This window comes from Dermatophagoides pteronyssinus, unplaced genomic scaffold (genome assembly GCF_027571235.1).
Source record: "Dermatophagoides pteronyssinus isolate colony J.1.1.1.1 unplaced genomic scaffold, Derpt_VIB-CSIC_2022.12 sq0003, whole genome shotgun sequence".
NCBI lineage: Eukaryota > Metazoa > Arthropoda > Arachnida > Sarcoptiformes > Pyroglyphidae > Dermatophagoides > Dermatophagoides pteronyssinus.
In genome coordinates, this window is record NW_027461527.1 from 1,607,563 (window position 1) to 1,634,396 (window position 26,834).

At 30.9% G+C, this 26,834-nt stretch overlaps 3 protein-coding genes across 4 annotated transcripts; 2 read left to right on the plus strand and 1 right to left on the minus strand.

Moving 5' to 3' along the window:
- The first annotated feature begins 38 nt into the window (after positions 1-38).
- On the plus strand, positions 39-8,629 carry LOC113797877 (uncharacterized). The gene is made up of 12 exons (XM_027348331.2): positions 39-308; positions 3,328-3,663; positions 3,778-3,936; positions 4,176-4,329; positions 4,461-5,248; positions 5,321-5,489; positions 6,322-6,768; positions 6,840-7,331; positions 7,424-7,486; positions 7,544-7,931; positions 7,999-8,232; positions 8,290-8,629. Exons 2-12 carry the CDS (start codon positions 3,628-3,630, stop codon positions 8,390-8,392), a joined length of 3,033 nt encoding a protein of 1,010 aa, XP_027204132.2. The 5' UTR covers positions 39-308; positions 3,328-3,627; the 3' UTR covers positions 8,393-8,629.
- Positions 8,630-8,731: 102 nt separating this feature from the next.
- LOC113798026 (protein O-glucosyltransferase 1-like) lies at positions 8,732-10,121 on the plus strand. Its single transcript, XM_027348504.2, has one exon. It carries the CDS (start codon positions 8,797-8,799, stop codon positions 10,081-10,083), a length of 1,287 nt encoding a protein of 428 aa, XP_027204305.2. The 5' UTR covers positions 8,732-8,796; the 3' UTR covers positions 10,084-10,121.
- Positions 10,114-15,213, minus strand: LOC113797867 (uncharacterized). 2 transcript variants are annotated; one of them, XM_027348320.2, is made up of 5 exons: positions 13,898-15,213; positions 13,340-13,363; positions 10,920-13,229; positions 10,690-10,848; positions 10,114-10,624 (listed from the first exon to the last, which is right to left on the minus strand). In XM_027348320.2, exons 1-5 carry the CDS (start codon positions 15,110-15,112, stop codon positions 10,424-10,426), a joined length of 3,909 nt encoding a protein of 1,302 aa, XP_027204121.2. In that variant the 5' UTR covers positions 15,113-15,213; the 3' UTR covers positions 10,114-10,423. The 2 variants fall into 2 exon arrangements, with proteins under 2 accessions (XP_027204121.2, XP_027204122.2); XM_027348321.2 differs by lacking the exon at positions 13,340-13,363.
- Between the last annotated feature and the right edge of the window lie 11,621 nt (positions 15,214-26,834).

Sequence of the window (26,834 nt, forward strand, 5' to 3'; positions counted from 1 at the left end):
TATTTTGGGCGCCGTGTTGGCTACTATCTTGTGTGTATTTATTTACTGCTGCTGCTGCTGCTATTACTGTTGTTTGGCTGGTAGTCGTGTCGAGTTTTTTTCAATTTCTCGCATTGATTTCAATTCATTGAAAAAATAGACATCAAACTAATTATTGATTGATTTGTTTCCGAAATCCGAATTTCGGTCAAAAAATAGTTTCGTGATTAAAGAATTCCACACTTTTCTCATCTTTCTTCTAATCATTCGACAAACATTTTGTTATTTTTGAAGAAAAAACAAAAAATTCGAAAACTATTCAACAACAGGTGAGCATAATTCTCATATCTAATTTGAAATGAACAAAATTTGTTTCACAATAAAAAATGAACCTTGAATTACTTTTTTTTAATGACGATGACTCGATGTTCTTGTAATGGTGTGTTTGTGGAATTGAATATAATTTATTTTCATCTTCGTCATCACAAATGTTCATCATGATCGAATAATCAATTTATTCTATCATTCTAACATTAATTTTCTATTTTGTTTGTATGTATGACCATTTTTTGAATCTTTTTTTTCAATTTAAAATTTTCCAATTTTTGTCTATTGAAAAGAAATTCAAAACAATATCCGAACAAAACAAAACCCCAAAAAGGAAAGAAACAAATGATTCTCAGCTCCTTGCTTGGCTGATTTGATATTTTTTTGCCATCACATTATTTCGTTTTGCTAAAATGAATTCCTTATTCATTCTTTTATTCAAATTTTCCATCATCATGTATTATTTCTCATGAAGATGACAAATTCAATAGGCGAATAATAATAATAATAGTTTCAATCCACCAAGTATACGCATTCATGATTGCTATATTTGATGATCATTTCTATTTAGTGATTGTCAATGATAAAATCGACATACCACAGAATGTTTATGAAAAAATAACAACAACAACAACAAAAATATTTATCATCACATGATGTATGTATGAATCATATTTTCTTTATCTAAAAAATAAATTATAAAAAACAGTATGCTGATAATTTTACTTTGATAATTGTTTCTGTATTTATTTCTGATAATTCTTCTGTTTAATTTTAACCCTTTTATGGGTTGATTGGCCTGTGCCATGTACAACTTGAAATCAACTAAACGATTAGCCTTAAGAAAATTACGATAATCTGCTTGGAATTATTCAAATAAAATGTATTGATCATATTGAAAGGATTGAATTGTTTGATGTCATTGTTAATTATAATTATGCAACCGAAAAAAAGAGGTAAATCCATTTCACGATTATTCGAACCAACTTATTGAGACATCATCGATACGCATAACAACCTGTTGCTTATTCGATTTTTTCGCTTGTCATTTTTTTTGTGATTAATATGAAATGGAAAGAAAATCTGCTTAATCTATCTCATAAGAAATCGTTTTCTTTCTCAAAAAGCTATCATCATGTTTACCATTCATTATTAATCACAATCATTTATTCGTGTTGAGTTTTTTTCTACCTAATTTTTTCTATCTATGATTTATTGATTTATGTCGTTTTCAGTTTGTTTTTATTTCCATCATATAACCAAAAAAACCGAAACAATTAATCGATTTGATTGATTGAATAATAACTTTGCATTCGACACGATGATCAATACAATAATAACAATGTTAATAGGCGTTTATTCATATGAATAACAATGGTTTTTTTTCAAAAAAAAACCCATTTATTCGAATTTTTTTTGCAACCATTAACATTTATTAAATTGTTATATAAAAAATTTCACATCCAATCGGTGATTTATGCATTTTCTCTATTTGATGTTAGTTTCACTACAAGAAATACATCTTTTTTTTACATTTGGTGACTACCTTTTTTTCATAAATCAGTTTTTATCACCTTTTTTTTAAATAAAAAACTCATCATTTGTTAACATCATTTTTATAATGTTTGAAGCCTAGTTGGCCGTTGATACTTTTAAATACATTTTGTATGTGGTCATTTACATGTTTTTTTCCTCTTCACCCGAATAATATAATGACCATTTTATCAATGATCTGTCGATGTTTTTTTTACATTTATCATCATTATCATAATAGTGAATCAATTGTGTGATTGCTATTTTCATTCATCAGATAAAATTTCATCTAGTTGTAGTGTGTATAGATGAAATTTTTTTCCTTTTTTTTGAAAAAAGTATAATGATAATAATCTTTTGATTTTTTTTTCATTTCAATCTATGATGATGTAAATAATAAGTTTTGTTGATCCTCCAGATTTAGCTTTATTTCTTAACGTTCATCAGATAGTTTAGTGTAGTCATCATTATGATCATTGCTGAAAGATTTTTTTTTGCCTTGTTGTTTAGGTCATAGAATGATTTCAATTATCTTTTTTTGTTGTTCAATATTTTTCAAAGATCATCACCGGGCATTGTTTTTATTTCAAATCCATGTTATTATTATTATCATTTTCTTCATTCAATGATTATTATTGTTAATTCGATAAAGCCGACTTGTATTGAATTTATTTTTTTATCGTTTCCACCTTCATGTTGTCATCGATGATGATCATGATTGACAGAACAGGATCATTAACTTTTTTTCATTCGAATTTTTTTTTGTTCGTTCATCATTTCACCAATCATTATTATCATTGTCATATGTTTCTTTCCACTTACACATCCTATCACTACTGATGATGATGATGATAAGAATTTCTATTGATATCTATTAATGTTTTGATCATCGAATAATGATCAGATTAACTTATTATAGATTGTTTTTATGTTGTAATCATCACAACCCATTAGGAGTAAAAGATTATTTTCTAAATTTTTATGTAGGATTTAAGTATGTTTGCGTGTTGAATTTAAAAATGTGTTTCAATAGTGATATGTCTAAAAAAGGTTCAATACACCGTATTTGCCTTATATATAAATTGTTGAATTAATTTTGCAATTTCAATTGTGTATGTTCCAAATGTATTGAATAATCATTGAAAGAAAAAGATTTATTTCTTTGATTCGAGCAAAATTTTCCTTATTTGTTCATTATTGGTATGTTTGTTTAAATTTATCTTTCATTTTTACTAATGAAGAAGGAATATATTTTTTCCTTATAACTGGATCAAATCGATTATTATACCATGATTGGAACATGATCCATTAGAATTTGATAAAAATAAACATATTTTACACGTACTGTTTATATGAAATCATCTAGATTTTTTTTCCATATAAAAGTTATTTTCAATCCCTATTTATCTGTTAATGTTCATTTATTTATAAGTATTTTTTTTTGTCTTGTTATGGTTTCTTTTTTCTCCATCTTATACACTTTATTAGCCATTTCGTTGGTATCCACACCCTTTTATTGTTTTGGTAAACAATTGCATCGTAACATAACATTGATGATCGAATGAAATTATTATCGCCAAATCTTCCGCCAATCATTTTATCATTTAATTGACAATTTATGTCTGTTATTTCATCGTTTGCTGCAAAAACTAATTGTGCAATTTTGTTTGATTATATTATGATGATGATAGTGATGGTCATCATCATTGATAACATTTTATTTAATTGTCAGTGAGTCCGTTGTTTGAATTCACTTTTTTCTGATTTTCAGCATTATAATCCTTTGTTATGGATCGATTTTTACAATTTTGCCGATTTAATCTGGTATGTATCTTTTTGTATAATCATTCAAAATTTTAAACCAACAAAATCTATCATTATAATATTTCATGTTTTCTATTGCTATTTTTATTCATTTTTTACTAATCATCATTATAGTCCAATGTGACAGCATTCAAAAAATTATCAATCGTCGTTGGTAACGAAAGCTGTGATTTAGATTCGGCCGTTTCGGCAATCGTATTGGCCTATATAAAATATCATGAGCTTACAAAACATCAGGATAGTGATGAAGATGATTATGATCAAGATGACTCGGTATGTTTATTATTTAACAATCTAGATAATCCATCCTCATACAATTTGTATGAATACTTTCTATTAATAATTTTTTTCTGTATTTGTCGCCACACATACACGTGTGGTTCCCTTTTTCCAAAATAACAAATTTTAATGATGATCGTGGTTTGAATTTTTCTGATTTTCTGTTTGTTTTTTTCTTCTTCACCGATGATGAATGAATGAAAACCATAAATATATCCACAATAAACAAACAGGAAGTAATTGTATTGCCTGTTTTAAATGTGTTTCGTGAAGACCTACACCTTCGTCGAGAGATTGTATTTTGGTTTGAAAAAGTCTTACAATTTGAACTCGAATGGCTTATTTGCCGTGATGAAATCGACTTTGATGCTATCAATTCATCATCAGGTTTGTTCAATCTTTTCTTTGCCTTGTTATTACTAATATCTTTATCTCCCTTTTTCCCATACTCTTCATTTTTTTCTCAATGTCCATTATTCTCATCTGTCGTTTTCTATTTTTTTTTCATCATTCCGTAGTTCAAGTATTCATATCATTAGTTGATCACAATGAAAATAAAGAGTTTCAACGACTCTTTCCACGAGCTCAGTTTGATGAAATCATCGATCATCACCAACCACATTCATCTTCCGATCCATCATCATCACAATATATTCAATGTGATCCGTCAAAAGTACAGATCGATACCGGTGTTGGTTCATGTTGTTCATTGATTGCTTTACGTTATTTCAAATCAAATATCACCAAACATAAGTTTGGTTCTCCGGTTAAATCATCAACATCATCCGAAACGTTTGATTCACAGATCGCCTTAATTCTATACGGACCAATACTTTTAGACACTATTTGTTTTACGCATTCAGCAGCCCGGTTTAATGCAAAAGATTGCGAAGCAATAAATAAATTGGAAGACCTGATGAAACATCCTGCCGATGTTGAGCCGTCCTTATACGATCGTAATGAAGTATATCAACGTTTAGTGACGGCCAAAAACTCACTTGATGGACTATCGTTTGAAGATTTATTACGTAAAGATATGAAAATTGTTGAATCAATTTCGGATAATAATCTAGCAATATGTATCTCATCAGTAACCGGAATTTTATTGACCGAAATGTCTTTACGAGATAAATCAAAAGAACTTAAAAACTTTTGTGATCAACCTCCAAAAACAGCTGCGTTTTCCGATCAATCACGACCACGAATGTTCAATGCTATCATATTGATGAGTCTAGATAATCGAATACCTAACAATCTACGTCGACAATTGGCAATCTTTTGTCCTAATAAACATCTGATGCGAACAGTTAGTATAATGTCATCTTTTTTCTCTCTTTTTTTAATTTCATTAATAATCAATTTATTCCCATCAAAACAGATTGCAACCTGTATTGAACGTTCAGAACAACTGTCACTCGAGCTTATCACTGCTTTGGAATCATTACGAATTTATAATCAAAATAATTTGAAAGCATCACGTAAAGTTGTCCTGCCAATCATATCAACAATATTGAATGGTCCTGGCGCCGGCAATGGTTCTATTGGTGGTAAGTCAAATGATAATGACGATAATAATGTCTCACCAGTGCTTTCTGCTTTTTTTTGATACTTTTCCTGTGATCTAATATTTTCAAAATAAAATTTCCTTTTTCTTATATTGTAAAAAACTAACCCATATCTTCATGACCGTGTTCGTGTGAATAATCAAAGGAAATCTTTATGGAGAATGATTGAACGTGAAAGTGAACAGCGTTCATTTTTCGAATTCTCCTTGACTGAAAATCGGAAGCGGTTATTATGTTTGAATTCGAAGAATTTATTGAAAAAATTTTAAATGTTTTTAGCTTTTGTTTGTTATAGTAATAGAAGTAGCATCTGCTACATTAGTAGTGAAAATTTCCTTTTTTTTATCCAAAAAACTAGCGACAAAAACATGATCAAAAATCATCATCATCATCATTATCAGAAGAAAATTTATTCAATCAAACTCTACGACAAAAAAAACAAATGGATAATCTGCCCAACTTGGTTTGTATGTGTGTCTTTTTTTCCAGATAATAATGATAGTAGCAGTTGTTGTTGCTATTGTTTAATGGTTAAATGATTGATTCGATTTTGCTTTGTTTTTGTTTTTTTTTGTTGTTGTCAAGTCATTCTTTTGTGTGATAGATTATTTTGATTTTTCTCATTAATTTCATTTTTTTACAATTTTCATGTCGCATGTTTTGTTCATTTCCCTTTTTTACTTGTCTGTGTTTGATTTTTTTCTTTTTTTGATTTAATTTTGATCGTGCTTGATTGTTTTTGATTCATTATTTTTTGTGTGGCCGGCTCAAATCTAATTTGTTTTCAAAAAACTCGTTTCGTTGTGTTTTTTAGAAACAAAACGTAATGATCCAGTAACAATCTCGAACGGTAACGGTGAATCAATTACGAACACAGCAACAAGTGCACCATCATCATTCATACAACAGCCCGATTCATATTACGGTTCATTTATTGATGATTCATTTGTCGGTGAATTTGTTGGCGATTATCCAAACGTCACTGATTCAATGGAACATGAAAATATACTTGTAATGGATGCTGATGGACAAAATCTTGTTCTAATGAATCCTGCTGAAAATAGTTGTCTTAGCCATACGCATGAAATTGAATTTGATTTCGAATCATTTGGTCCTGAATCAATTATGTATGCGGGAAATGTTGAACAACCACAACAACTGCAAATAAATCAGGAGAAGATGGTCGATCCAGAAAACATAGATGATGTGTCGACTGTTGAAAATGTTAATGATGCTAAAGAAACAGTACATCAGCAAACAGGTTTGTATATTATATATAAATTGTAAGGCGATGAGAAGCAAGAGCTTCAAAGTTTATGTTTACACGTACAGATGATGAACAAGTAGATGAAAATAAAGATCCAAATGTTGTCTTGAATTCAAGCGAAGCTGAAGCCATTGATACAAAAATGCAAGACCGTCAAATGCCTACTATTAATATTGAAAATCAATCACAACCATCATCATCTCAAGAAAAAAATAATGAAGAAATTAAACAATCAAATGAACAACAACCAACTGCTTTCAATCGTAATAGTACATTATCGAAAAGTCAACGAAAAAGAGTTGTGCCACAGATGAACATAAAAAATTTGGTTCTCAATAGCGATGTATTTTCACCACCAGTTTTGGAACAAATTATGACACCACCATTAACTTCTGATGTACCCATATCTAACCAAAAAATGACAAATGGCAATGATTTAATTGATCATCAAAGAAATAGTCCCGAACAAAACTCTAGTCAATTGGTTTTGAATGATCCATTAGGTGTTAGCAATTCGATGAATAATGATAATCTAAATTTCAGTACTGGTACAATAGGTATGTATTAATGTGCTTACTTGAATCTGTTTTATATCGTAAATGAAACAATTTTCACTGTTTTAATTTGATCTAATTTTGTCTGGTGACAGGTCGTAATCAATCGATGAAGAAAAAAGTCGAAATTAATTATGCTATGTTTTTGAATCCAACTGGTAATAAATATCTCTTTTTGATAAATGACAATATTCACATTTTTTTGGTCTTAATAGTTTCAGATGTTTATGATAAAAATACGAACACAGATCAGATTACAATCGATCCAAACATGGATGTAAATACGATTCAAACAAATGGTAATATGTCTTCGGATATGGTGAACACACAAATCGACAATCATCAAGCTGACAATGGTGACGATAATATCAGTGAGCGTCGGGGATCATTACCGTTAAGTGCAATAGAGTTTCAATCTATAGATTTGAAAGTGATTGAACCTTACAAAAAAGTCATATCGCATGGTGGTCATTTACGAATTTCATCAAATGGTGAAGCGGTGTCTTCAGAATTTTCTAGCTCTGCAATCATTTTATTTTCAGCATGTTACTTGCCGGACAGATCACGACCGGATTACCATTATGTTATGGATAATCTTTTCTTGTAAGTTTTATCATATTAATTAAATTCGTTCAAACGTAATTGTATAATTTTCAATTCCCTTATCAAGATATGTGGTGAACACATTACACAATATGGTAGCAGATGATTATATACTCATCTATCTACATAATGCTACTGGTCATCAACAACAATCTGTCAATAATATGCCAACATTCAGCTGGCTGAAACGATGCTATCAAATGATTGATCGTAAATTGAAGAAAAATCTAAAAGGTCTTTATTTGGTACATCCTACATTTTGGCTAAAAACATTGATCATAATGAGCAAGCCATTCATCAGGTACTTAAATTTCCATAAATTTTGATATAAAATCTAATACTTTTTTCTCTATTCAAGTTCTAAATTTTCTCGAAAATTGAAATTTGTTCGATCATTGGATGAGCTTAAACAAATGATACCGATTGATGATCTGAACATTCCGGATGCGTACAACAAATAGATATTAATTCGTTTCATCACATATAAATGAAAAAAATTAATGTCTTCGCCAAATGCCAAAGCCTTGAAATTCTATTACGTTATCATTTTGTTGTTTTTTCAATCTACATGCAATTTTTTTTTATATTTAAACATTTTATATTTCATGAATATATTTGTAAACAAATAATGATACCTCATATTGTTTATTGTTTTAATTTTATTTATTTCAATAAAGTTTAAAATTTATCCGAAATAATTCGATGTTTTTCGCATTCATATATATATATCATATATGATTATTGAATTGTGTGTTTCTTGGACAATCTTTTTACGATACACATGATGGCGTTGCCACCGATAATTTTTTTGACAGATTTGACATGTGGCTTGTTGCACATAAGTTTGTATATCGATTAATCAACGATGATCGTGTTAAGAAAATTTAATAATTTTTCCCTTTTTATTCTCCTAATATTGCCTATTTCATCTAAGTTTAACCATTCAGATGCGGTAGATAATGAGTCATGCTATGACAAAGAACGTCCTATTGATGCAAAGAATAAATATCTACCCGAATTCAATATTGAAGATGGCTTGTATCAAAAATGGTCCAAAATTTTTGATGCCATCAGATTAGCACACCAAAATTATTCTGAACCTTACATCGATAAAAATAATGTCACTAGTTGCACCTTATTTCTTCCATCAATCGATTCAGATTTGAGATACTTTGAAGAAAATTTTGGCTCCAATTTTATCACTGAAGAATTAATCAATAAAATGATTGCCGATAACCGTGGTGTTCACTATCAAATTGTAGGAAAACGTCTCTATCGACAATCGAATTGTATGTTTCCTTCCCGTTGTCAAGGTATTGAACACTTTATTCTTGAAATTATTGATAAATTGCCCAATATGGATTTGATAATAAATGTACGCGATTACCCACAAGTTGGACGATATTTTTCCAATGATCAACAATTTCCTATTTTATCGTTTTCCAAAGAAGTTACTTCCTATGCAGATATTATTTATCCGGCTTGGACTTTTTGGTCTGGAGGACCTGCTCTTGACATATATCCCAATGGCATTGGTCGATGGGATTTGATTCGAGAGAAATTACTAAAAACTCAAAGTAAACTTCCATGGACTAAAAAGAAAAATATTGCCTTTTTTCGTGGCTCACGAACAAGCTCACAACGCGATCCTATTGTCATGCTCGGTCGATCCAGACCGGATTTGGTCGATGCAAAATATACGAAAAATCAAGCCTGGAAATCTAAAGCAGACACACTGGGAGACGAACCAGCCAAAACAGTTTCGTTCGAAGATCATTGTGAATACAAATATCTATTTAATGTCCATGGGGTTGCAGCTAGTTTCCGATATAAACATCTTTTTCTTTGTCGATCAGTCGTCTTGAATGTTGAATCCGATTGGATCGAATTTTTCTATCCGTATTTGAAACCTTGGATCCATTATGTACCTATTGATAAAAACTTTGACAACGTGGTTGAAGTGTTGGAATTTTTGAACGACAATCAATTATTAGCTTCGAGAATAGCTAAACGTGGATTTGAATTTATTCGTGATCATCTTACAATGAATACGATTCGTTGTTATTGGCAGAATCTATTGACTTTATATTCTGATCGGATAATTTCATATCGTCCAATGAAACCAGATCCAAATTTGATTGAAATTTATTGAATGAAAAAAATAATTAAACTGTGATATGTGTTTTATTTGTATAAAAATTGTTTTTATTTACATAATAATTAAATGAATGAATAAATGTTATTTCAAAAATTATACAAATCATAATATGAATATAGCACTCTTTCAGGTGTTTGTGAACAAATGGTAAATAATTTTGTTCGAACTGAATCGAGAATATCAAAATCAAATCCAAGATGAAAGCAACAATTGACTATCTAATGATTATATTATTCCAAATATATAGAAGAATACAGAAAGAAGAACATAAGATTATTCTGAGATATATCGTATAAAAATGAATTGATTATTAACATTTTCAATAAAGAAAAAATCAATAGTTGAAATGTTCTTTTAATTCTTTGATTTTTCGACAAATTTTCAATGCAGGACCAAGTTTCGTATTTAATATGTCGATAATGTGATCTTCTTTGATTAACATTAATGCTTGGCCATCAATTTCTTGAGATTTAAAACCTTCAGCAAGATCTGAACATCCATCACAATGACTCATGAATTCGTAAACTTCTTGCACCTATGAAAGAAAATTTTAATGTTTATGTCTGATAAAATAATTCTTATCATCATTATAAAACTTACAGTCCATTTACAAGGCTCTTTGGTTCCATTAGCTGGAAGCCACATTTTATCATCATTCGTGCTTGTTGTTGTTGTTGCTGCTGAAGAGTCTAAAATTTTTGCATTGGCTGCATTCATATTATTGCCATTACTAACAACGACATCACCATTTGTCTGGGTCTGACACAAAAAAAAACGATCAATCAATGTCTCATTGCAAATAAAAAAATTGTCAAAAACACCCAACATACCGAATTCCCGATAACATTTGGAGGTGAAGACAGTCGAAGTCTTTTATTTGCTTGTTGGTCATTGCCTATTGTAGTTGTTGCTGATTGTTGAATCAATGGACGTTTGGCCATATTTTGGCCAACATCGATGCCGTTTGATGTAACAGTGGTCGATGGTGTCGACACACTAATTGCTGATGAATGTTTTCCACCACCAAGGCCGTTGACTATTGGCGTTGTCGACAATGATGTACTACTCGTGGCTAGAGAACCATTCATTTTGGTGGAACCAACAACAGCAGTGGCTATTGCTGCTGCTGTCGTTGTTTGATGTGTTGAAGAAGAAGTGGATGTTTTGATCGTCGAAGAATTGCCAACAAAACCCTGCTGTTGCTGTTTTTGTTGCTTTTTCAAGAATTTATCAATACAAGTTTGACAATATCGTTTCCATTTCTTTTTCTTTGCCTGTAGAAGACGTTTGTTTTTGTTACAATTGACACAAAGATCACCCAAAATCTGGCTATTCGAGTCATTCATCTTTAAATGATCAGATTGAGAAATAACGGATTGAGAAGAAGGCATTGGATCATTTTCTTTTAGTTTTGCTGAATCGTTATCAGTTTCTACTTCCATCTTTTCAGTGCCATTTGATTTCTGTGAATCGAATTCATTGGATGTTAAGAAACCATTGATCGGAAATGGATTGGCGCTTTCTTGGATAACATAGCCATCAATGACATGTGTTAATACCTGATTATTGGGATCATTTTGTTTGACTTTGTTGGTCATTTGAGATCCCGTATTCGTCGATGGTATTGTATTGGTAGAATTCGATTTGGCCAAAACCCCGTTAGTTAATCCACCATTCATTGTTAAAGTTTTATTAGCCGGCGTAGGTGGTGTCTGTGTACCATTTACCACTGTTTGATTAGGAATCTTGCCAAATTGATTTGCATTATTTGTAAGTAGAGGAGAAGATGACAACACTAAAGGAATTTTATTTTTCGAATTTGGTGCTGAATTATTTCGTATAGAATTCAAGTTAGTCTTCATCTGAGACTTAAGATTGAGATTCATTGTTGATGTCGATGATGAGACCAATGTTGATGACTTGTTTTCTGTGCCACTTGCAGCATCTTTCTTTTCGGTTTGAGGTTTATTTCGATTTAATTTGTTATTGAAATTAGTGTTAGTTCCTGTTGCTGTCATACAAGAGATTAGATTATTCTGTGATGGTTGAAGCGATGGTGAACTTGTGCTTGAAGATACAGAAGATGCATTGCCAATCATAGCGGTAGAATTAACACTTTGAGTAGATGCACTCATAGATTTGGTAATCGGTGTTTTACTATTGACATTACTATTCATGATAGCACCATTTGTAATATTTTCTGAGGTCTTTGGAAGCACAACAGGTAATGGTATTTTTGCAGTAGAATTATTACTGTTGGCAGCAATGGATGACTGAGCTTTTGGAAAATTCGAAACAATTGATGGTGATGACGACGATGTTGATGATAATGATGATGCAGCTGATCCTTTTGGAGCCAATTTGGGAATACTATTTACATTCGATTTAGATTTAGCCGTTGAAGTCTGAGTAGAATTAGTTGATTGGACTGTTGTAGTTGTAGAATTTGATGAGGCATTTGAAGCAGCCGGTCGTAAAGGACGTTGACGTGATTGAGCCATAGTTGTCGACGTCATTGTAGAAGTCCCTGAAGATACCATCGTAAGCATATTGTTTGATAAGGAATTAGCTTGGGAATGAGAATTGACCATAGTTGTTGACATGGTTGCTATTCCAGGATTCGTTTGGATCGAAATTGGCATTGTTGGATTGATGGATGATGTAGCCATCATAGTAGATTGTCCGGTTGGCGTTACCTGCATTGTTCCGGCATTCTGTTGGTTTTGTTGCTGATCACTAGTTGTTGGTGCCATTTGCATTGGCACAGCTTGAAATTGATTATTCGATGTTTGGAAAAACATGTGTGGAGAATCATTTGGACCTTGTGTTCGGAACAAAATTTGACCGTTTGGCGCAACTAGTTGTGTTTGTTGCTGATTCAATTGTGGCGATGTTGTCCATGTAATACTTGGTTGAAGTGCTTGAAACGATGTTAATGGTGAAATAATAGTCGGTTGATTGTGAGCCAATTGAATGCTACCATTGGGACCTGTTTGAATACTTTGTCCATGAACCATTATTGTTTGTCCGGGAGCTGGAGAATTTGTATTTGTTGTCGTGCCAAACGATGTGTTCGGTTTGAATTGAGCCTGTGTTAACAATGGTGATGTCGGTTGAATCTTTTGAATTAAACTTGTTCCCTATTTAATTGAATAATAAAAATGAATTTTAAAGAATTTTAATAAAATGAAAAGATAATAAGCAACAACAAATCAAATCTTAAATCAATTAAGGGAGCATTACAACTAACCTTATTGTTTGAACGGCCAGAACTCTAATAATTCCGAACGTGGGTGAATTTTTATAAAGGATTGCAAAAATATGGAACAAAATTCGAATGCGAGGGGAACAGATTTTCGATCAAATCAATACGCGACACATAAGCGAAGAAATAATCATGAATTTTGAAAAAAATAAAGAAAAAAATTGTTGATTTTAGAAATAAATAAATTAAAATTTTTTTCTAAAAAAGCTTGTGATAGTAAAATGTCTGACCTTAATGGGATAGATTTCATTTTTTTTTGTGATTATGTTTGTCTTCGTTTTAAATAAGAGTTGTATAACTATATATATCTAGTCTAGCAATTTTTCACACACACACCAACCCTATGAATCATCTTTTTCATTTCAAGAAGTTCATACATATCCTTACACAAGAAGATGAAATGTTCTAAAAATATTGGCCGGAAATAATAAAAGATAAACATAACGACATGCAAAACTATCATCTAATCATTTCTTGTTCTATTGGCATATTGGGTGTATGATTTAAAGAAATTCATTTAATTTAAAAAAAAACCAAATTTACCGTTGTTTTACGGGCATTTGTAACTGATGATTGTGGTTGTGCAGACGTTGGCTGTAGAATGGCTGTTGTTTGATTATTCTGTGTTGTTGCCGAATTGTGTGGAGCCAATCCAGTAATGACAAACGTTTGATTGGTGGTATTCTGTTGAAATGTTGCAGTTGGTTGTAAAACTTGTTGTTGATGATGATGATGATGATGTTGTTGTTGTTGAGTTTTTGTTGCATTGGTTGATGCATTACCTTTATTCGACTGTGTTGCAATCGTATTCTGTTGCGGTGAAATGGTCACTCCTTTCATTATGGTCGTTTGATTTGATTGACCTTTGACAGGTGTAGGTTGATTTGCAGCTTGATGCGTCATTTGTCCGGTTGTTGTAATCATTGTACCACCATTCGTAGGTGTCGTCGGCAATTGAATAGCTAAACCTTGACCCGGATTCTGTGTTGGTATGGCCATACTTAAATTATTCAATAACATTGTCGGTTGCATTTGTCCAGTTGTATAGAATTGTGGAAAATATGCTGGCTGTCCATTGGCACCAATCACTTGAACTTGCGTAGGCAATCCTCCTATCATTTGCATTCCTGGTGCTGTTTGAATGAGCTGACCGTTTGCCGTTTGAAATGTTCCGGTAGAAAATTGTTGCGTCATAGAACCATTAACAACTAAACTTTGTTGTGGATGTTGTAATGTTTGACCTGGTGATGTACCTTGCTGTTGATGGACAGTAGCTTGTGGTCCAGCCGTACCGGCAATTGTGGCCATCGCCATAGTTGGCGATGTAAATACGGCCACATTGCCCGGCTGTAATTGTTGATGTACGGAAGCCAATGTGAGACCTTGTTGTGAAGGATGTTGAAAAAATGTATGTGGTGCTATTGGAAGAAAATTGGTGTTATGATTATTTTCAGTAATTGTATTGGTATTGTTGTTGACAATCGAATTAGATGAATCGTTCTTATTTGAATGACGTGATTTTTTTCCACTTGATGAAGATGATGATATTGATGATGCTGAAGATATTGGCAATAATGCTGTAGCTAATAATGAACTTGTTGTTGATTTTGCTGATGTTGTTGTCAATATTGTTTGATTATTAAGATGTGCAAAAGAACCGGATGAAACTGTAAGATTATTATTGTTGTGTCCAACAACAACACCACTGTTGGATGTTTTAATTAATCTTGACGAATCTGTTAATGACGACATGTTCATGGTGATAATGATGATTAAAACATTGTTTTTTTACAAAAAAAAACAACAATCACCGAAAAAAAAATTCACACAAAATTAGCGATAACAACAAAAAAAAAAATAATAAAATAATAAACGTTTTTCAACTTTATATTTTTTGGGGATCAATGGTTAATTCCTTCACCAAAAAAAAAGTAAATCTGAATGAATGAATGAATGAAGTGCAACCGTACGATGTGGTGAAACCAAGCCAATTGACAGGGAGTGAAAAAACGGAACAGGAGGTAAGTGTTTGAGAGGAAGAAGGAGGAAGAACGGAACCAACAAAGAACATCAACTAAAAAAATATACGGTGTTGACGACCAACTATAAAACTACATATTGGGAAAATGGGATAAGATAATGAGAACCAGGAATAACCAAAAATAAAAATAAAAAGAGGGAAAAAATAGAATTTTTTTTCTTATATGTGAAATGAATGGAAACAAAGGTGTCAGAATAAAATAGTCAATAGTTTTAAAAATTTCGAAAGCATAATAATCATCATTATCATTCAAAGCATGGAATCTTTGAAAACTATTGTGGTTATTCTGTAACTCTCTTCTCTCAAATTTATTGCCCAAAATAAAAACGTGTGTTTATGGCCCCCTCAAACAAACAACATCATATACAATTGGATGATACACATATGTTTTGGGATTTATGATCGCTGTCAATGTATGTTCGACAGTGTATCTGTGCTCCATACAAACTCGATAAACATATGATCTCAACATACATCTAAAATGAATTTTCATTTAAATCAATTCAAATAAATCTTGCTGAATTTTTTTCAGCAAAGACTAATCAAAAAAAACTGGACAAACAAGACAGGGAATTTTAAGGGTTATCAAATTGACTTTTTTTTTCTTTCTTAAGTTGAACAAAATATTTCTTAACCTGACAAAATCAGGTTAAAAAAATCTCAAGTTTGTCAGAAAAAAAACACTGGGTGACAAACAATTTTCCGGTTTTTTCTAATGAATTTTTCTAAAGAAAATTATTAAATAATGAATAAAGGTAAATCCTTAAACTACCAACCACAATCAATCTTATAGTGGTATGTATTAGAAGGGAAAAAAGAAGGATGATACATCTATTATCACAATAATAATAATTTCAAATCAATTTCATTTCTGATTAATACATACAACAACAAAAAAAGGAAGGCTAATACTTCTTAGACAACATCCATATTTATAATGATTACTAAAAAAAAAGAGTAAACATCTTTAAGAGAATCATTTATTCAATGAATGATTGTAAATAATAAATGTATAATGGTATTATCCGATTGCGGTATAAGATAAAATAGCATAGCCATAGCATAACATATACAACAGCAATAACATGAAAAAAAATCCAGAAAAAATAAAGTTTATATGAAAGAGAGATACAGATAGAGAGAGAGAGGGGAAAAAAGTACCAAATTCAAAAAATCCAGTTCTTTATTCTAATAACAAATCCATACAACAACAACAGCAGAAAAAAAACACATCCATCCACAATAAATTCGAATGAACAGCTGCTGCTGATGCTGCAACAACCTACCATCGATCTAATAACATAGCCATTCATTTTTACAAACATATTGTATATATGAAAAAGAAGAAATGAAAATTACACATTCCATTGGGAAAATGAATGAGAGAGAGGATGAATTAGTAAAGTGAATGGGAAAAAATTGAGCTTGAATGAAGGAGCGAGAGAGAAAAAAAAAGATAAATAGAAAGAATATACTCAACATGGCGTCCTGGGTGCGTTCATATCATCTACACAATTATATTACATTCGCATATAAAAAAGGTATGTGTGAAGAAGGAGTGATTATTTATTTCATTTCATTGAAGCCATATTACATTTAGAGGAAAAAAAGTGATAATTTTGAGATGACGCCTTCTTTCTTTTTTTTCAAATAATCAAATTCATCAATTTTTTTCTTTCATCAAGCAAGTTGTGATTAATATAAAAAATAAATCTTCCCATTTTTTTCAAGTATCGATATATGTTGAAAATGTATTAAATGAAATTTATTTTATAGTAGAATTTTTATTTTGTAATTTTCAATAAAACTGTATACAATTGTAAAGATAGGGAATAAAGTATGATAGATAGAAAGTATGATGGTTGAATCCAATGACTTTTTTTGCCATCACTTTTACAATCTACTCTATTATCATCGTTTTCGTCTATATATAAAAATATAATAATACGATCGGATGCAATGATGTTGATTGCCAGCCTAGATACCAGAAAGACAGAGACACGACAAGGATATAATTTTTTTTTGCTAAAATATTTTGTTTGTATACTTTGCTAGCCTGCTGGTTGATGGTTTGACTTTTCTTTCCTATCTTTTTATCTTTCAACTATACACATATAAACTCTCACCAGGAGAACATCATACATTTTTAGTTTACGAATAATTTGCAATCATTCAGTGTGTGACTATAAGAAGCGAATGATGATGATGCCTATCATCATCAACTTTGTCATTTTCCTCTTCAACATCAACCATAAAAGTTGCAGGCATCGAACCCGAAAAAATCGAATCAAACTGGAACACACGATACTCTGTCTGTTATGTTGAGAATGATGATGATGATGATGATCAAGTTTATTTTTTGATACAGGATTCATCCAACCGAATATTCGAATGGAATGATTCAAAAAAGAAGGAAAAATGTTCACTTGTTCGATCTGATTCTTTTGGAAAAAAATGTATGTAAAATGAATTGAAAAATGGCCCCAAGAGTACAGAAAACAAATAGACAGGCAAACATTCGATCGACAGTCAAAACTCTCGTTATTACAAAGCAGCCTGGAAGGAAAACTGGAAAAATCTAAAATCAGAATAGCTATCACTGGTTGAAAATTATTTACCTAAATAATACACGATTCAATCTTGATTTTATGTGCCAATTTTTAGGATTAATCCAGAATGGACAGGAAGGGATACAAAAAAAATAGCGTCTTTTTCTGGAATCTTGAATGTTTATTATGAAAAAGAAATTCTACTGTAGATTTTTGTTGTTGTTGTTGTTTTTCATCAAAAAAAATGGGCGATAATAAAAAAATGCGCTCGCGCAAGTAAAGCAACAATATCTTTTCCAGTTCAGTTCAACTCATCGAAAAATAAAAGAATACATAAAAAAATAATCATTTTGAACGCATGCTCAAATCGAATCAAAACATTCGGCTTGGATAGTGGTGGTGGCACATAATATACAAACACACATAAAAACTACAGGACATACTCCCGATTTTGTTTTTCCTTAATTTTGAGTCACTCAAATTCTTTGATTCATTTCAAATGAAAATAATTAAAAACGGATAGGGAAATGCAACAGAACATTAATTGATACAATTAGATTAAATGTAAAAAAAAATTGGAAAAGCACACACACACAAATAGGCAAAAGCGAATGAAAGAGGCAAAAGTTCAAAATGGGCAACGTACCTTTGTGATTAACGTTGTGAAATTCTTAGCACAATTTGCTTGATCCAAGAATGATGATAATAAAATATTGGTAAGATAAGAAAATTTGGATAAGATGGTAATAATTAGCAAATTAAATCCAATGACGACTTTCATGTACAAAACATAAGCCAGAAAAAACACAGCGATAGTAAGATGCAAAAAATGACCGACAATATCTGTCAATGTAAAAAATCAAAAACTGTTTTGCGAATCGTTGTTGTCGTATTCACTGACAGAACTAAAACGTTGAAACTTACTGCCAATTGAACATACAAATGTTGTAAGCTGTTTTCATGTATTGAATACACACAATAGGCTGGCGCTATCACAAAACACAACAGCAGCACAAACATAAAGAAAGAAGAAAAATCCAAAACATTTCGTTGTAGACCTAGCCAAAATGAAATAGGCGGAGTTTCAGCATATTGGATTTTTTTGATATGAAGAAAACAACAACAAAAAACAGCAGATATTTTTACAACATTTTGGTAAATTTCAATCTATTTGTTGATGTGTGTGTGCGTGGATATAATTGTCATAAGAAAATAATAATCAAGTTGGGCGAGTTTTATTGGATAACAGTGGCAACCAATCAGATGTAAGTATTTTTCCATTAAAAATTTTACGCCCATTTTTTCTTTTTGCTTTGCTAAACAATTATTGGAGTCGGCGCTGTATAACATACTTTTGCTGATTACAAGTTTTGTTTATCACTGTATGTGTGGTAGCAGTGAGAATTATCAAATGAATGAATCGAAAGCTTTTTTTTTGCTGTGCGATCCTGTTTTTTTTTCTTTTTCCTTTTCTGCTAACCATTATTCTTAATGGCGGCGCTTTATTCGTTCCATTTTGGTAAAATTTGCACCCCCTCCCTTTATTAATCAATGGTCTTTCTCTCTTTACAGTTTATATCAAAGTTAAAATTGAGATTGCGCACTTTTATATCCTGTCGATTTCAGTATCAAAATTGAATACACTGTGGAAACAATCCGCCCGCTGGTAAATCGACCAGCCATCATCATTGCATGATCATCGTTGTCGTCGTTTTTCAAAAACTCTCTTTTTCTGTTCAACAAAATAAAATCTCTCTCTCTCTCTCTATCATCAAATCATAGCCAAATGCTGCTGCCGTACAACGTGATACGAACGTTTGATTGTGGATGATGATGTTGTTTGCTTCTGTTATAATGTATACTGCTACTGCTATTGTAGTATTTTTTTTTGTTCTGTTTCTGTAACTAACAGTAACCGATGATTTTGATGATTTCAAAAAAAAAGAAAGAAGAAAAAGACTCAAAACCAGAACACAAATACCAAAAAAAAAGAATAGGAAAAATAAAGAGGGTGTCTAGGGTGTTTGAGAAGAAGAAAAAAAATTTCAAATGAATTTAAAAACATTAAACGAACCATGAATGAATTAAAATGAATATCGTACGTTGAGAATAAATAAAATCATTAGGGTCGTATTGTGCTACAATTCCTTTAAAAAAATTAATTAATCAAAAATTTTTCTTCAATTTTTTTACATATTGATCGACTTGATTGATAATTGGTCCAGAAACTTTTTCTCAACTGTAATATTGAAAAATGGAAACAAAAGCGCAACTGGTCGTTTAATAACCACTGAGACCATTCATCTCACAACATCTGGAAATGTTTATTTTTTAAATGGTCATTATTCGTGAAGGAATTTCAGATCAATTATTGATAGTTAAAAGAAGGGGGTAACAATATTTATGTATCACTGGATTCATCGCCAATTATCATCATCATCGTCACTGAATAGAAATAAAAAAAAGAAAAATAGGCGGATTAAAACGATCTATTGGTTGGAACAGGATCTCTCACTCTCTTGACATTATATTGAAAAATGATGATGGTCCCTTTATTTCTGGATCGAAATTTTGATCCGAAATTTGAATGGAAAAAAGGAGAGCACACAGACCATGCACCATTACATTTTGTTATTACAATTTTTTTTTCGTTATTATTATCCCAAACCTCCCTTTCTTGTCATCATTCAATTGGACTCGCCCCTATCATATTATATACATCGTATACCCAGATAGGATTTCACGTTTATAAAAAAAAAACATACCAAACTAGAAACCCAAAGAAAAACAAATCTTGAGCTCGATTCAAGTTTTCAAGTCGAGTCTATCTATTAGACAAAACAAATAAAAAAAAATGAAAAACCATTTCAGTGGGTCTGTATGTGGAGTATGGGGTATACACTCTAAACCAGAAAAAAAAACAAATTCGTTTTTTTGCTTTTATATATCGCGCGCGGTTTCAATTTTTTTTGATGAAACTTATCATGTGTTTGTACACACACTTACTATTTTTCTTCTTGATTATATATAACCAGACCTAGCATACACATATCGTTGTTGAAATCATTATCAAATGAATGAGATTTGATTGGTGTCTCTCTGTAGTTTGTGTTCTGCGCAGAACGTTTTTACAATCGTTATGTAATGGTTGAAACAACACTGTACAACACAATGGCAATCGGAAAATATAATCGGGGAAAAAAACAACAAAATAAATGAATGAAAAAAAGACAAGAGGTTAAAGCCAATAGTATCATTTGATACCGCCCATTTTTTTCCCTAATTCTTCTTTAAAAATTTTTGTACGAATAAATAAAAAAAAATCTAAACATTCAGAATAACCACACAGTAACAGAAGATAAGAACCGCCCAATTTTTCTGTTTTGACTCAAAGAGTCTCTTTTTTTCTCGTTCGTTTTTTCATTGTCATTGAATTATATACAGCACGCAAATATTTTTTTATTTGTGCTGTTCACTTACTTTATTTCATCTATTTCGACAGCATGCGGTTCTTTTTCGTAATTCGTATTTGTCGATCGCAGCAGGATTTTTTCATTTGATTTTTTTTTTTTTTTTTTTGATATAAGCATCATTTACGAAATGATGAAAATACAAATATCACACACACACACATAAAGCATAGTGTATTTCAATGATAATACTGCGATAGTACGTATTTGAATTAGTTCGTAAAAAAAAGCACACACAACAGCTGTCGATTTGCCTTTTGGTCATAGTTCAAATATATATATCGTCTGTATATCATTCTTTATTATAATCCTGTTTACTCTTCAAATACTCTCGCATAACATTATGGCGGAAAACGCAAGATTAATAATGGATCATTGAATGGATGTTTATAATTCTTTTTTACAAATATTTCATAAAATCATTATTTCCGATTCGATTTTAATTATTTCATTTGAATAATTATTGATTTTGGATACATTAGTCTTGTCTCTATGAAAAAAAAATTTTTGGAATCTTTCAAAAATAAATAAATAAAATAAAATTTGAATGATGAATAAACCGTTCAATGTATTTTTAACATCGTTATCCATTGGAAAAAAAGGAGGCAAATTTTGGGACTTTTGTTCGGTTCTGGAACACGTGCCCAAATACAATACCTCCTCTCTTCATTGTATATGAGTGTGGCACATCATCATCAATGATCAAACATAAACGAATGAGTGAACAAACTGGCACGCATTGCAAATGTTCCAACATATCGAGGGTAAAAAAACCGTTGAATCATTCAATGAAGCACTAAAAAACCCGAATGAACATGAACTGCAATAACAACGAAACAAAAAAAGAGAGCACGTGTTTGCTTTATGTTTCTTCGTGGTCATAAGCTATGATCCAAATGTTTGTGTGTATGTGACAAGTAACGGTAAATGAAGTATTCCAAACTTCACGATATTTATCCATCAAATGGAATGGCCCCAATTCGGAAATCCCTTGGACAAAACAAAATCCCGGTGACACAATCATCATTCTGAATCGAAATCATTCTCATTAATCGATTCTTGTTTCTTTTTTTCATCCAAAAACTTTTTTATTATATAAAGTTTTGACAAACAAAAAAAGAATAAATCCAATACAAAGAAAATTATGTTTTATAAAAAATTTTTTTCTTCATAGAAGCCATGTATATTTATGTGATGATTGGATTTCATTTTCTTTCCTTTTCTTTGATGATCCTTGGATGAAAACTAAAATAAAAAAAATGAAAAGAATAATTCTTTTTCGAAAATCATTCGCTCATTTCATTATATGACCATGGTTATATAATATTGTATATCGCTCAAACATTTCTAAACAAACGAACCTAATTGCTAATGCAATTCTATCGTTCACTCACACACATATATTACACATCGTTTCGTTATATGTTGTCCTATGCCCTTAGCGGTCGTTTGATCGACCCGAAACAGTGCCCGAATCTGTTTTTTTTCCAAATATGTGTTGTTCTGATGTTTCAAGTGATCTCAATTGGAAAGTAGGGAGTAATAATAATAATGTATTTTGGAAAAAAACGAACTATGTATGGAATCACAGTACAATCGCAGAGCAATAGAAAGAGAAAGAAAATTCTTTCCAAATGGAACCATAAATGAAATTGTATAACTCTTTCATTGGGAATTATTTGATTACTAATTACTGTTTCAATATTTTCTTCTTTTTTTGGATAATTTCAAGATGTACATTTTCTAATCAAAATAATGATGATGGTGATGGTGATTTGTAATGAAAATAAAATCAATACACAATCCATTATCATATAAGAAAAGTAAAAGTTCATTTTTCTTTTCTTTTCTCTTTTTGTTGTTTTGATGACATTAATGTAAATACCAATGAACTTTGTCCTTATTTTCCTAGATATGAAAAAAACATCAAAAAAAGGTCAACCTTTTAATCGATTTTTCTTTGGGCCAAAAAAAAAATTCTTTTCATCACCTGTCAATTGTTGATGATTAATTATGTGTACGTGTGTGACACACACGGTGTGTGATTTCTGTTTTTAAATATTTTGAACTAATTAATTCGACAAAGGTTTATTATTGATCTACAATATTGAATTCGATAATTTTTTTCAACCTACCGCTTTTTTGAAAATGTTGATGATGATGACGAGAAAAAACTAAATTAATCAAATCAAAAGTTTTTTTTTCGTTCGTTCGCTTTGCACAATTGTTTCTTGGATTTTATTTTTCTTTCATTGGCTAAATAAATAAATAGCTACAGAGAGACAAGAGATGGATGAAAAAAATTTGGGGTAACCAAAAAAAAAAAAAAAAAACAATTAACGTTAATTGAATTTATTTCTGATCTTTTTTCCAATTCCAACATTTAGATGTCAAATTTCGATCTATAGAATTTATAACAGAAGTATTTGTGGGTAAAGAAAAATTCTTCGAATTCTCATGTTACACATGTTTATGTTTGATTTGATGATGATGATTGTTTCATTGAACACTATTCTCTCTTCTCCTTTTCCTAACCATCAATCGAATTACTACCCAATGAACATTTCAAAATAATCAATTAGAAATTAATTATTCATTCATTTGATAAAGATTTTTTTTTGCCTGTTCTCACAGAGAAAAAAATCGAAATACCAATGACCGTTTGACATTTAACATACGCATCAATTTTTTTTTACAATGAAAATACATTCATTGTTGACAAATAAAGAACCAAATCGATGATGATGTTGAACAGATCAGGCTATAATATATTTTTCTGAAAATGTTCGAACCCAGAGGTTAATATTTGAAAAAAGACACATATAGAGGGTGAGAAGTTAGTAGTTGAAAGTTAAAATCACATAGAGAAAGAGAGGAGATGTAATAAGAGAGAGTATACACGAAGAGGGTGAGAGATATCAAATGAATGATAAGTGAAGTGAACAACAATAACATCAATGGAACCATCATGTCTGTTAAAATAAACAAATTGAACAGTTTGAAACCAATTTCCGATTTACAAGAATTAAGATAATAATAATAATAACAATAGCGAATTTCTTAATTTCCGGGCTAAAATTACATAATAATAATAATAATATTTTTGTAAGAATTATTCTGAAAATTTTTGCTCTTTACATTTCTATCGATTATCGATAAATCATCATATTGGCAAAAAAAAAAATTCATTTTAAATTCAATCAATTCATTCATTCATCCATGTGAACTTTGACACTCGCTTTGTGTTGTTATTACCAAAAAAAAAAAATGTTTATAAGTATGGGTCGGATATAAAGAAATGAGAAAACATAAACACACACACCAAACAAACCCAAAACGAGTCTGAATTTCGTCCATACTGTGTATATTTGCGTGTAACTATGGTCAAAAAAGAAAAAAAAATCAATCCTTGTTTTTTTTATCAACAACAATCGTAGAGAAGCGGGAAAAAACTTGAAACATTTTTTTTGCAACAAAATCTTCAAATCTGATGATGATAATGATTGTATATACACCATCATTCTGAGTTGATGATGTGATCAAATAGCCAACAACCAATTGATGATCATCGAGATGAACGAAAAAGGAAAAAATTTGCGTGCCAATGTCAAAATGAAAACGAAAACAGGAATATTCACATACATTCTATCATAGGAGGTGATGGTGGTGGTATCGAGAGAGAGAAAGACCACAAAATCGAAACATACACAAATAATGGTGGTGTCATGTCATGTCATGACACGACCATGCCTTCTTATGAATCGAGCAAGCTATAATAATCATAATGACAAAGACGAAATAAGAGATTTTGGTTGTTGGTTTTTCGTAAAAAAAACACCATCATCATCACTAAATCACACTATCAAAATCAATCTATCGAACGAAACGAAACTAGCTAAACTTGAAGCCTTAGATTTTTTTCTATTTTTCATGATGAAATATGTAACATGGGTACCCTCGATCTATGTTGTTTGTCTGTATTCGGATACTGGGGTCTTTTTTTCGACAGTTGTTTATGTCTTTCTCGTTGTTATTGTTGTTGTATAGCGTCAAAACAAATTGCGAAAAGTTTTTTTTTTGGTCTCGTGTATATAAACACACACACATGAACATGAAACAAATAAATTCAGAATTGAACAGTGAAAATTAAAATTTTCTAAAAATTTTGAAGCCTGTCATTTTTGTAAACACTAGATTTTCAATTACCCTGTTTTCATAAATGTTTATCTGGGATTTTTTGCGCATTTTATCGAATTCGTTTTCCATTTCTAATTTTTTTTTTTTGCAGAAAAAAAGGATCAATGATTTCATTTTCGTTCTTTTTTTCGACCATATCATCATAATTTTTGTCGATCCGAAAATTGATAGGGAAAAAATTATGGCCATTTTTTCTTTCAACGAAAGCATTTCTTTTTTTTTCTTTTTTTTTTTTGAAAGTTAGATAGAATGAATGTGAATTTTGACACGCCTCAAAATCAACCGACCAAACGACCATGCTGATCACAGAAACGATCAATCTGACAGTCAGTCGGCAAGTTTGGTTGGTTGGTTTTTTCGGGATCGGTAAGTTGACCGCCAACTGACCAAGCAAGTCTTTACCTTTTTTTTACGTTCTTTTTCTTTTTTTTCTCCCGAATTGCTTGGGCTATATATACGTGTGTCTATGTATGCTTATGTTTAAAATGTTTAAAATGATCATATCTTGTGTGATAATCATAATGATGATGGTTGCTTATAAACATTAAATCAACTTCGGATTTCTTCAACTATGTGTAGAAAAAAAAAGCTTTTTAGCTTGCTCGATTTAAATTTCACCAATAAAAAATTAATTATTATTATCGACCATAGACTTTGCGTTTCATTTTTTTGTCGGGCATCATTTTTAATTCGTTCTCTCTCTCTCTCTCTCTTTTTCTGGGCAATAAATTTTCATTGAAATTAATTTTTTTTGTAAATATAATTTCAACTGGAATTGATCACATGATTCAATGATAATGAATGCCAATGTCGATGATGATGAATATTACACACACACATATGGTTCAGTCATATAACCGTTTTTGTTTGTTCGTATATATTTTCAACGCTGATTGATGAGATAAATCTTTCGTCATCTCTAGACCATACAAAAAAAAAGAGACCTAGAAAACATGGTTGGTTTTGTTTGTTGGTCATGATCGTAGTAGTGGTGGCTATTTTCTGACGATTTCATTACTTTTGATATTTTATCTTTTTTCCTCTTAAGTTTTTTTTTCTTGATAAGCTGAAAAATTGAAAAAAAACCTATTATTTTGCACTATTTTCTATACTTGAAATACCGCCTTTTTTTCTTTGTCATTTAAGGTGGGGTAAGTATTGAAGGGGAAACAACAACAGTAAAGACGAATGTATGTACATCAGAACAACAAGGAAAGATGGTT